The sequence below is a fragment of the Pongo pygmaeus genome, chromosome 18 (assembly GCF_028885625.2).
Source record: "Pongo pygmaeus isolate AG05252 chromosome 18, NHGRI_mPonPyg2-v2.0_pri, whole genome shotgun sequence".
NCBI lineage: Eukaryota > Metazoa > Chordata > Mammalia > Primates > Hominidae > Pongo > Pongo pygmaeus.
Window position 1 is genome coordinate 50,770,117 of NC_072391.2, and position 12,650 is coordinate 50,782,766.

At 34.9% G+C, this 12,650-nt stretch overlaps 1 protein-coding gene across 5 annotated transcripts in view; it reads right to left on the reverse strand.

The window, feature by feature from the left end:
• Window positions 1-12,650, reverse strand: part of RPGRIP1L (RPGRIP1 like) — a 104,182-nt gene that overhangs the window by 83,609 nt on the left and 7,923 nt on the right. For all 5 annotated transcript variants that reach the window (XR_010124465.1, XM_054453516.2, XM_054453515.2 and 2 more), the window contains exons 4-6: window positions 11,001-11,299; window positions 6,734-6,836; window positions 5,285-5,428 (exon numbers count right to left, since the gene is read on the reverse strand). Coding sequence is in view for 4 of the 5 variants with exons in the window: in XM_054453516.2 (XP_054309491.2) it covers window positions 5,285-5,428; window positions 6,734-6,836; window positions 11,001-11,299 (546 nt within the window). In the remaining variant the exon portion in view is untranslated. The remainder of the gene's footprint in view (window positions 1-5,284; window positions 5,429-6,733; window positions 6,837-11,000; window positions 11,300-12,650) is intronic.

Below are 12,650 nucleotides of genomic sequence, written 5' to 3' on the forward strand. Positions count from 1 at the left end.
AAGATTTGACAGTCGGCTGTCCGCCAAAGGGAAGAAGGCAAGTCAGAGTGTCTGAGATACTTATGGGTTAAATTTCCTCCACTGGGACATTATGGCAGTTACATGATTTCTAATTAAGAAGGTAAACACCCTAACATTTATTTTAAAAAAACACTTAGTACAAACTAGTTACACATTTGTAAGAGTATAAATATTTTTGGAGTTGAAAAAGGTCAGTAAATGGTAAAATCATTCTGATTTTAATGTTCATGTACATGTGTTCACTGGTTACTGCTTTGAATTTAATTTAAGACGGCCTTTTTAATAAGCAGAAAATGTGCATTTTTATATTGTTTAAATTTAATATGGATTTTTCTTCAAAACAACACAGACATTCAGGCTACTTGTAAATGATACAAGATTTTTTGCTAATGAGGCATTATGTAGAACATATGCAAAAATCACAACTCACTCTTCCAAAATAGACCACAACAACAGGAAAAAACATGATTTTAATAAAAAAGAGCAGCACTGGGCTTTGACTTCAAAGCAATTAAGGGCTTTGGATAACCAAAAGTTTATGTCAAGCTGATGCCAAACCAAACTGGTCTATTAAACACATACTATGAAGAGTTTCTGTAATATTCTATGAAAAGGCTCTTTGCCATAAATATCAAGCACTGCCACTCTGAAGATTACAACTATGTTAGGTTCATGTTTGAGAACAAGGAGTCCAACATCCAGATCAGACTTCTAGAATTTCAAATCTGAAATAATGTATCCGTGAAAGAAAAGTTTAAATATGTTTCCCATTTTGTGATTTTTCTCTACAGTAAATTATACCAAGTTTTATATTCTCCCTAACATTTTTTTCAACAGTTTTCCATTAGTCTCAAAAAAATTGCTTATATATAAAATTATAAGCCTTGTGTAGACATTTAAAAAAGGCATTGAAGATCCTTATTTTAAGCTATTTCCTCAGTTTTAACAACTGTATTTCAAGCAACAATATGCTATTCACTATAGGTATCTTTCCTTCTAAGCAAATAACATGTAAATTTTCAATTTTATAAAATCAAGTGAGGTAGGGTACACACTGATTTATTTCTCTGGTCTCTGCAATAAAAGTTCCTGTGCCTGTAATACTCATTTTGTCTCTGCTTTTAATTCTTGATGTGACAAAAATAGACTGCTACAGAGTAAATAATATAGCCCCCTAAGGAGGGACTTACCTCTTCTATGTATATATGTTGGTGTCTCTTGTTGGTAATGTTTATAGTAGGAAACTATGTATCCTTGTCTATCACTCTATTTCTTCTGTTGCTCTAGTTTCAGGATTGAAGGACTTTTGGGTTTCCCTTTCAGTTAACACTAGCTCCTAAATGATCACATCCCTTTGGAAAAGGGAATGGCCAACACAGTGTCCACCCTACACTACAGGAACTTGAGAAATGTAACAGGGAAAGCAATCCTTGATAACCTTGCACTCAGTGGTTCAGTAAAGATGGGGACTGCCCTAAGCTTGAGCTTGGCCCCTATATGAATTTTTATATTCAGACAATGACTTAAACATGGCTGTTGGCATTTACTAAGATCACCATATTCAGTGTTGAGGTCTGGTCCTTTAGCACTGTTTCTCACAAGGAACCACTGTGGTTTTTAAAGTAGGCCAAATCTAAATCTTCTTCCTACAGAAATATGAATAACTCGTAGGTATTCAAGCTTATGCTTTAGCCAGAGTTCAAATTATATCCCCTAATTTAAATATGATTCTCAAAAATATTCATGTTTCTTTTGTCTTGCACTTAGAAGGGTATATAATGTCACTAGACATATAGGATTTCTCATATAATTTAATTTTACACATAGTTTTTTAGGAATAGAATTTTTAGAGGTAACACTAATCTGATAAATCTATGAAATATAAAGCTTCTTATATATTTTTAGTCCACTTTTTTTTAACAAGTCTGATATTAAGCATCCTTTCTCAGCTTCTTCATACATTACCACATAAGTTTAGTTTGTTAAAAGATGAATAAACTCTGAATCTGAAATGAAAAGCTAGAAAATCTTACTTGGTTTTTCTAATAAGAACCTAGGCATACAAGTATGATATCAAACTTGTTGGAAAGGAGAAAAATAAGTAGAGCAACTAGGTCGGGTTTTAAAAAAAAAAATCCAGGGAAATAAAAGAGACATAATAACCAAATGCTATGTGTAGACCTTATTTGGATTCCAATTCAAATGAACAGTAGAAGGGCATCTTCACAGAAGTTTGAATATAAACCAGTTATTAGACAATATCAAAGAACTACTGTGATTTTTGTTAGGTGTGATAATGGCATGGTAGGTACGTTTTAAAAAATTCCTCTTCAGACAGAAATAGAGGTTGAAGTATTTATCAGTGAGGTGACATGATATCTGGCTGGGGACAATTCGAAAAATAAATGTGAGGGGACAGATGAAACAAGATTGGTTAAGACGTTGATAGTTGTTAAAGCTGAGTGATGTGTATGTGGGGGTTCAATATACTATTCTCTACTTTTGGGTACGTTTAGTTCAAAAGAAAAAAAAAAGAAAAGAAAAAAATCCAGAAAGGGAAAAAATAATTCAAGAAAGAATATTTAAAAAGATAAAGTATTGCTGAAAGCACAATGTCAAAGCAGAAAATGAATGAACAGGTACTAGGAACCAAAAAATGGCAAAGGAGGATGGGAAATAAAATATCATATATTATAAAATGTCAGAGATTACAAAAACAAGCAATCCCTATTTAATAAGTGGTGCTGGGAGAACTGGCTAGCCAAATGCAGAAAATTGAAAACGGGCCCCTTTCCTACATCTTATACAAAAATCAACTCAAGATGGATTTAAGGACTTAAATGTAAAACCTGAAACTACAAAAACTCTAGAAGAAAACCTAGGTGATATCCAGTTAGAATGGCAATCATTAAAAAGTCAAGAAACAACAGGTGTTGGAGAGGATGTGGAAAAATAGGAACACTTTTACACTGTTGGTGGGACTGGAAACTAGTTCAAACATTGTGGAAGTCAGTGTGGCGATTCCTCGGGGATGTAGAACTAGAAATACCATTTGACCCAGCCATCCCATTACTGGGTATATACCCAAAGGATTATAAATCATGCTGCTATAAAGACACATGCACACGTATGTTTATTGCGGCACTATTCACAATAGCAAAGACTTGGAATCAACCCAAATGTCCAACAATGATAGACTGGATTAAGAAAATGTGGCACACATACACCATGGAATACTATGCAGCCATAAAAAATGATGAGTTCATGTCCTCTGTAGAGACATGGATGAAGCTGGAAACCATCATTCTCAGCAAACTATCGCAAGGACAAAAAACCAAACACCACATGTTCTCACTCATAGGTGGGAATTGAACAATGAGAACACATGGATGCAGGAAGGGGAACATCACACACCAGGGACTGTTGTGGGGTGGGCGTTGGGGGGAGGGATAGCATTAGGAGATATACCTAATGCTCAATGACGAGTTAACGGGTGCAGCACACCAACATGGCACATGTATAAATGTAACAAACCTGCACATTGTGCACATGTACCCTAAAACTTAAAGTATAATAGTAATAAAATTTAAAAAATAAAAGAAAACCTAGGTGATATCATTCAGGATATAGGCATGGGCAAAGATTTCACAACGAAGATGCCAAAAGCAATTGCAGCAAAAGCAAAATTGACAAATGGGATCTAATTAAACTAAAGAGTTTCTGCACAGCAAAAGAAACTATGAACAGAGTAAACAGACAACCTATAGAATGGGAGCAAGTTTCTGCAATCTATCCATCTGACAAAGGTCTAATATCCAGCATCTAGAAGGAACTTAAACAAATTTACAAGAAAAAAAAAAGCAAAACAACCCCATTACAAAGTGGGCAAAGGACATGAACAGACACTTCTCAAAAGAAGACATCATGTGGCCAAAAAAACATAAAAAAAAAAGCTCAACATCACTGATCATTAGAGAAATGCAAGCCAAAACCACGATGAGATACCATCTCACACCAGTGAGACTGGCGACTCAAAAAACAATAGATGCTGGTAAGGTTATGGAGAAAAAGGAACACTTTTACACTGTTGGTGGGAGTGTAATTTGGTTCAACCATTGTGTAAGACTGTGTGGCGATTCTGCAAAGACCTATAGGCAGAAATACCATTTGACAAGGAAATCCCATTACTGGGTATATACCCAAAGGAATATAAATCGTTCTATTATAAAGACACATGCACATGTATGTTCATTGAGTACCAGTCACAATAGCAAAGCCATGAAATTGACCTAAATGCCCATCAATGATAGGCTAGGTAATGTGGTACATACATACCATGGAATACTATGCAGCCATAAAAAGGAATGAGATCATGGCCTTTGCAGGGACATGGATGGAGCCAGAGGCCATTATCCTTCACAAACTAATGCAGAAACAGAAAACCAAACACTGCGTGTTCTCACTTTAAGTGAGAGCTAAATGATGAGAACACATGGACACACAGGGTGGGGGGAACAACACACACTGGGGCCTGTCGGAGGGTGAGGGGTGGGAGAAGGGAAAGCATCAGGAAGAATAGCTAGTGGCTGCTGGGCTTAATATCTGGGTGACGGGATTATCTGTGCAGCAAACCACCATGGTGCACATTTACCTATGTAACAAACCTACACATCCTGTACATGTGCCCCTGAACTTAAAAGTTGGAAATTATAAAAAAAAAAGTTTTTTAATGTCATAGATGAAAAGGCAGCAAGGAGACTATCTACAGGACCAACTGTAATCTTATAACAGCCAACAGATTGCAATCCAAACTTGGAATACTAGGGATCTTTTTGGGATTACAAACTGGTACCATATTATGGAATTTACTATCTTTTAAGGTTGAAAAAAGTAATGCTGGGCTTACGTACAAGATATGCCAACAGCTGAGTTCTTGTTACCCATACTTCTCTCAGTAGTTATAATCAAATGGTATCAGAACTTCCTGCAATCTTGGCAAATGGGGTAAATGAACAAAGAAAACAAGATGAGGGTGATTTCCACCCATCAGAAGCTGCTTAAAAGCACAGCAGGTTAGGGAAAACTGTCTTTAGACTAGAGTTCTTGACAGCAGTTAGTAGGTCGAGCATAGGCTTATATGAAGAATGTTAAGTAAAAACATGATTTTTAAATAGACTAGATAAACTTATCCTTTTATGGCACATGATAAAGTATTTTAAACTAATTTTGACCTTATCAAAGTGATATTTCTGTTTTAACATACCTTTGATCTGTAGCTTGCTGTTCTCGAAGCTGCAGAAGAGATAACTCAATTTCATTTTCTTTTCTCCTCAACTGAGTTTTCAGGATCTCAGCCAAGTGCTCTAACTCCTCTATCTGGCCTCTTTGTGACTGAATAACGTTTTCTCTGAAATAAAGAGCCTCTCTGTAAGAACTTGTAGTTTGAGGAAAAATTTTCAATAGTTAAGATCAGTGCAAAGAAAGTTCTTCATGAAAAAGAGCAAGCAGAAGTTAAAAAATTTAGCTTAAGTGCCTCTGTACACAGTGAAATAGTAGCAGATTAAATGTGATGATTTGGAAATACATATGGAACAATGCAAGATACTGCTTTTTATAAGATAATGTCCTAGGCAATGGATTGGACTTTGGTTTGATTCAATTGAGTAAGTATTTATTGTGGAGTACATCTACTATGTATGCTACAATCTGGTCTTCAGAATATTTATATGCCTTTGTTCTTTCACATACGCACATCTGCTTATAACACCCAAATAACACTTCAGAGAGACGTGGCAGGAAATTTGCCAAATATAACTTAGTGGTCTCTGGCATGCATTTATCTCTATCATGTCCGGCAGCATCATACTGTAATGAGTCTCAGGAACTGGTATAAATGTTGGCTTTTCAGGTGATCATGAGGTAACAAGATTATGTCTAGTCTTTTATTTTCCTGCAGGCTAATCATTACTGTAGCTGCTATTTAAAATATTCAAAAGGAAACATTTGAAGACCATATTATTCTTAAGCAACTATCTTAAGTATGATACTGTGTGCCATGTTTTCTTTTCTCATGAAGTATTGTTACTTTTTGATGATCCACGTGAAGGCTTAAAGTGGAACCTTACCTTCATTTGTGTAACTCACAGACACTGTAACCATGAGGCTTGGATTAACTAGAAAAGTAAGCTAAATGTGGCAGAAGTAACTTTTCTGAAACCATGATATGATGAAGAATGCAGTGCCATAGAATCATACGAAAACAAAATCTGAAATCCATATGTATCTGATAACTCCAAACTTTTATGCCACTCCCCAATTCTTTATTTTTTTTTTTAACCAAGGAAACGGCTAATTGATTCAGGATCTAAAAAAATTACCTGTGATTTTCTGGGAATAAAAATGTTGCCTCTAAATCTTACACTATTCTAACTGACTGGACTTTATGCCATTCCTCTGAGGGTAAAATTATAATAAAGAAGACTATTCCATAAATCCTTCCATTGAGGCAGCTGGATAAGTTCTTCATTTTCCTTTTTCTGAGAACATGTTATATAACATCTGTTGTTACCCTACAGAACATAGCTGTATTTCAGTGGAGCAAACTGTTTACATATAGCCCGGTTTGGTTTAAAATAAAGGAAAGGGAAGGATAAAAAAAAAAGACATTATCAATAACCAAAGTTCTCAAATTACCACAAAAAAGAACACATACAAATTTCTTATTTCTCCTCTGGCTTCTTCAAGTAAACTGTTGCCATATTTTGTAAACATGGGATGTAGAGTTTCTGCTACATCTACATCTTGGAATTTTATACCTAAAAACAAAGTAATAAAATATGATTATAGAATTGAAGTTAGAAAAGAAGGATCTTTGATTTGCTATAATAAGGATATCTTTAATAAAATCTCTTATTAAGTATTAAGAGGTATGTGTTTTATAGTACACAGAATTATAAATACATTGCCAAAGGGAATATGTGATCTCAGCCACCAGTAGGCATTAAATAAAACACAGCAGCAAGTATTGCTCATTTTACAAATCTACTGTAGAAATCAAATTACCTAGAAATAATTTTATTCAACTTAAGATTTAGACTCCTGCAGTAATTTCTGAAATAAATCAGTCTTCTATTCAAGTTTTAACAATGTAAATAGGTTATAAAAACTTGATTTTTTCCCCAGTGTTTGTGATAACGGTTTTTTAAATTTTTAAATTACTCATTCATATTCCTTGCCCTTAAATGTTTAAGTAAAAATGTTTTTTGTATTTTGATTTATTCCACCCCAATAAGAAAATCCCTATTTACGTAAAGGTACTTTGAGAATGGATCATCGCAAGAATTCCTTTAAATAAAACATTTCCCTGCTGCACTTAAAATATAATTTTTCTTACAGAAATCTGTAGAATTTTACAAAGACAGTCCCATTGTTTAAAATAAGGCATATTCTTAATTATGTGAGTTATTTTACATTTATAGAATAACTAAATATTAGAGTTTAAGGTAGATAAAGCATCACAGATGATTAAGGTTTTTAAATGGAGAACAAAACAACAAATTTACTCCTTTAGAGAAGTTAACTTCTTAAAAGTGAGATTTCATTGCTCTGCATATTCTCAGTAAAGAGAAAATTTAAAAAAAGGAAAAAAGAGAATTTTAACTAGAATAATGGAACTATTACTCGCTCTTTCCAAAGTAGTCAATATCTATTGCTGTAATCCTGAAGAACAGAAAAGGCTCTGCCTAAAACATTAAAATAGTTTACTGTGTTAGAATTTGCCAATTGTATTATTTTGGCAGTAATGCTAATTCTTACGATTTTCCTACATATATCATGAAAAAATTCAACATTACTAGTGGAAATAAAAAATAATCAAAACATATCTTAAAACTTACAGTCTCATGGTGATTTGCCAATGGCTATATATATATATATATATATATATATATATAACCTTTTAAAGATTGATACATAATATTTGTACATATCATTGGGATACATGTGGTATTTTGATGCATGAATACAATGTGTAATGATCCAATCAGGGTATTTAGGATATCCATCACCTTGACCATTTATCATTTGTGTTGGGAACATTTCAAATCTCTTCTGGATATTTTTAAATATTCAGTATGCTGTTGTTGCCTATAGACACTCTACTGTGCTATAAAACACTAGAACTTTTTCTTATTCTTTCTATCTAACTGTATCTATGTCCCCATTAACCAACCTCCTTTCATCCTCCCCAGCACCCCATACTCTTCCCAGCCTCTAGTAACTATCATTCTACTCTCTACCAATGGTTACATTTCAAAACCTTTGCTTTACAAAAATCTTTGTTCCATTGGTTCCTCACAATAAGTATTGTTTCTATATTACATTGATCACATATTTAGCCAGTGCTTTCCATCCTTTATCCTGGCAAGGCACAAACAGCAAACAGTAGTATTTGTATAGCAGCTTGATGGTAAAGGTTGCTTGTGGCCAGAGAGGGGTTTTAGGGTTCTTAGCCAGCCATCCCAGGCTGAGATATTTTCCTGACAAGTCTGGCCTGTCTCAGCCTCAAAGGTAGTCCTGGAGAGCCTGTTCAGGTGTCAGTTTTGGTAACGATGCTTCAGGTTTACTCATAAAGACGGATTAAGAAAGTATTCATCACTACCTAATGCTGTGTGTCACTTCCATGTCCTGAACTCTATCCTGCACAGTGAGAAAGGTCTGAATCACCAAGAGAGTACAAATGTAAGGAGAAATTAAAGTATGTAGTCATGTTTTTAAGAGTCTGCTGATCTGTGGCTCTTAATTTCGCTATAGGGAGAAAATTCTAGCAAACTCTCCTGTCTGCACAGCAATTTATAGCAGTAGATTAGCTTGCCATTTTAATTAACATTGACAATATTATGATTTTATCAAAGAGAAAGTCAAAACTTATTTTTCTCTTCCTAAAGACACTTAAAAGCATGAATAATACAGAAACAAAACTTTGTTTTTTTGTGTTAAATGAACTAATAAGACTTCAGTTTAGATTTAATGTAAAATCTGGGCATTATAAACTTATTTATTTATTTTTGAGACCAAGTCTCCTCTGTCGTCCAGGATGGAGTGCAATGGTGCAATCTTGGCTCACTGCAACCTCTGCCTCCCAGGTTCGAGTGATTCTCCTGCCTCAGCTTCCCGAGTAGCTGGGATTACAGGTGTGTGCCACCAAGCCCAGCTAAGTTTTTGTATTTTTAGTAGAGATGGGGTTTCACCGTGTTGGCCAGGATGGTCTCGATCTCCTGACCTTGTGATCTGCCCGCCTTGACTTCCCAAAGTGCTGGGATTATAGGCGTGAGTCACTGCGCCCAGCCTAGACTCACTTATTTTTAGAGACAGTGTCTCACTACGTCACCCAGGCTGGACTCAAACTCCTGGGCTCAAGTAATCTTCCCACCTCAGCTTCTCGAGGACTTTAGGCGTACACCATTGTGCCTAGCTTCAACATTATTTTTATTTAGTATAAAAGATCTTGTAGACTTTAGAGATCATCTTGCCCAGTTCCAGTTCCAGATGGCAAAACTAAGGTTCAGAGAGGATAGGTCACTTTAAAGGTAAAATATATTATTGTGGGAGCCACCATCTCCTGATCTCTTACCTAAGCTGGATTATTATCACTCCATTTTATAGATGGGGAAAATGAGGCTGAGGTCAGTATTATCTTCCATGTAAAAACGTTACTCAGTGGCAGAATGTACTTTCTGATTTATAATTCATTATGCTTACTTTAGTTGTATTCAGAGTCTACTGCCAATCTCACATAGCTAGGAGTAGCCAAGCCCTTTCATCCTGCAGCTGCCTCCTGCCTGTGTGGAGGCCTTATTGACTTCAAAGGAACTCTATCTAGGGAAACGATAGTGCTAACATTTTGGCTTCGAGAGCAAACTACAACAAATTTTTCTCCCTTTCTGTTCATAGTGGGTTTTTTTTTTTTTTTTTTTTTTTTTTTTTTTTTTTATTTCTCAAAGAATTGAAACTACAGTTTTACATGCTACTTTATATCCCTAAAAATGTTTGGTCTTTATGTAAACTATATTCTAAACAAAAACCAAGTAGAGCTAAAACCTAATTTCCTTTCCTAGTAGTTGAAATTTTAAAAACGTTACTTAAGATATTTATTGAATTGTGGTTCCATTATAATAAAGTTTCTCTGTGGGTGAAGAGAATTGAAAATATTTATTAGAAATATTTATGTTCTATATTGAGTCTTGTCTACACAATTGAACTACTTTGCAACTTGGGTACATTTTAGGTTATTAATTTTTAAAGTGAATAAAGTGATTGGCCTATGATCATTTTTAGAGATGGAAGAGACCTTTATCGTTACTTGTTTCAATCCTTTTACTTTACATGTAAAGAAAACTCAGGGTCAGATTGATTAGGAGACTTGTCTAAGGTCACCAGCTAGTAAGTGTAGAAATAAGGATCCAACTTTTTAAACCCCTGGTTACATGCACATGCCATGTCATGCTACCGCCATCCAATGAGAAAGATTTCAACACTTTTGCAAATTTTTGAAAAGGTCTTTGGATGAAGAACTTAAATGTGATCACTCAATACAGTAAATGTGGTCATATGTAAGCAAACTAGCTAGTTTCCCCACCTGCCTGAGTACAGTGGGTTTAACCCACTCAATTGTGGGTTTAACTCACTCACTCAGTGAGTTTAATCCAAACTCAATTCAACTCATTTTACTTAGTTTCACACGTCTCTTACATTAAGGTTATGTGGAATGTTTTTACTAAACAAATTTGAGACTGATCTAGTGATTCTTAAATAATCTTCACTGACAATACTATTTTATCAAAGAGAAAATCAAAAATTATTTTTCTCTTCCTAAAGACACTTAAAAGCATGAATAATACAGAAGTAAAACTTTGTGGGTTTTTTTGTGTTAAACAATCTAGTAGGACTTCAGTTTAGATTTAACGTAAGCTTTGTTTTACCTTTCCTGGGGCATTCCTGTAAACCAGCATTTTCATTTGCTTTTCTACGCCCAGTGTTAATACGAGATTGTACATTATTGTATGGAGTTTGCCTGTAACCCTGGGTTTGAAGTTGCTGTTTGGCTGAAATCAGTCTGTTTTTGAGGGCTTCATTTTGTTTTTCAAGCTCATGAACTTTCTCTTGCAGCTGCTCAATCATTTCTTCCATTTCCACATCTCGTCCCAGCCGCTTGGGGCCGCCACCAACCCGCTCATATCTTTTCTTGTCATTAACTAGCCGTATTAACTTGGTGGCCATTCTGGGGAAATAATAAAAAGATGAAAAGGAATGTGAGAAGTCAGCATAAAATGCATTCTGTTGAAAGGAACATAATCACTGTGAAGACTTCAGTGCAGAACCTGAATAATAAATTTCAGGTTTTGATGTAACTATTACTGCCTGTGAAGAATCCTTTGATGATAATTGAAACCACTGGGCAACAATCTGCTTTATAGCACTGACAAATAACAGTTTCCTAAGGCTTATCATTTAAGGTTAGTAAAGAGAGGACACATATTTACTCCATATGTTCCTGAAATGCAATTTTTAACGCATGACCTTATATAGGAATGCTGTACGCACTTAAGTGTGGTTACAGATTGTGGATGTGGTGGGTTATATCTGCAATCCACAGTAAGTTAAAACTTTTGAAAAGTGTGTTAAGACTGTGCAGCATTTAGGTAAGATATTGTTTTCAGTTTCTCCAGGATTAAGACACACTATAAATATAAAAATGTTAGAATGCATAAATGCACACATATAAAGCCCAATGAAAAATTCAAAAGAAACCAAAATGCACCAATAAATGTTGCTTAGTGCTCAAGAAACACTTGTGTTTAATGGTAAAAAATAATTAGATGCAAAAGTATCATTTTAATACTATCTTTAAATTTGGACATAAATTGTGCTTTTGACATCTCAGGAGTTTATACCTTTGATTCTTTTAAGTTTTGATAAAAACTGGTTAGAAAGAACAAAAGACAGAAAGGGCACATGGGGGTGATGTAATATACACGTACGGAAAACATGCCTGACAGTGAATGGAAAAATCTTGGCAGGACAAGAAAGAAAAGGTGGCTTTGATGAGAGACACAAGTTCAAGACTTTACAAAATTGGTCGCACATCTTCAATAGCTGATTCTAGTTTATAGTGAATCTATTTTTATAAAGACCCAGACAGGAGATTGAAAATACAAACACACTTCATTTTTCTTTAAATGGGTTTTGCTTTATTTTAGCGTGGTTATGGACAGAAGCTTTTACTTAAGGGAACAAAAGTGAAATAAAAAAATCCTTAATAGCTTTGGGATGTCATAGAACAACCTTTTTTCTGCCCTAAGCAGAGTCCGCTGTAAATGCGGTAGTAATACATGTCTATCCACACTCTGGCTACTCGGCCTACAGCATGTGGCATCAGGGAGAGCTATGCATAACATAATCAGTTAAGATTGTTTTCTCTTTCCCTTGAGGCACATCCATTAAGCATGCTTTATAAAGGATACAGGATAATAAAAACCAAGATCCAAGAGTACCACAAACACTCTAGTAAAATAATCAATGGATTAGTTCCTTTTCCACCTAATTCCGAGAATGATATATCACTGGGAAAT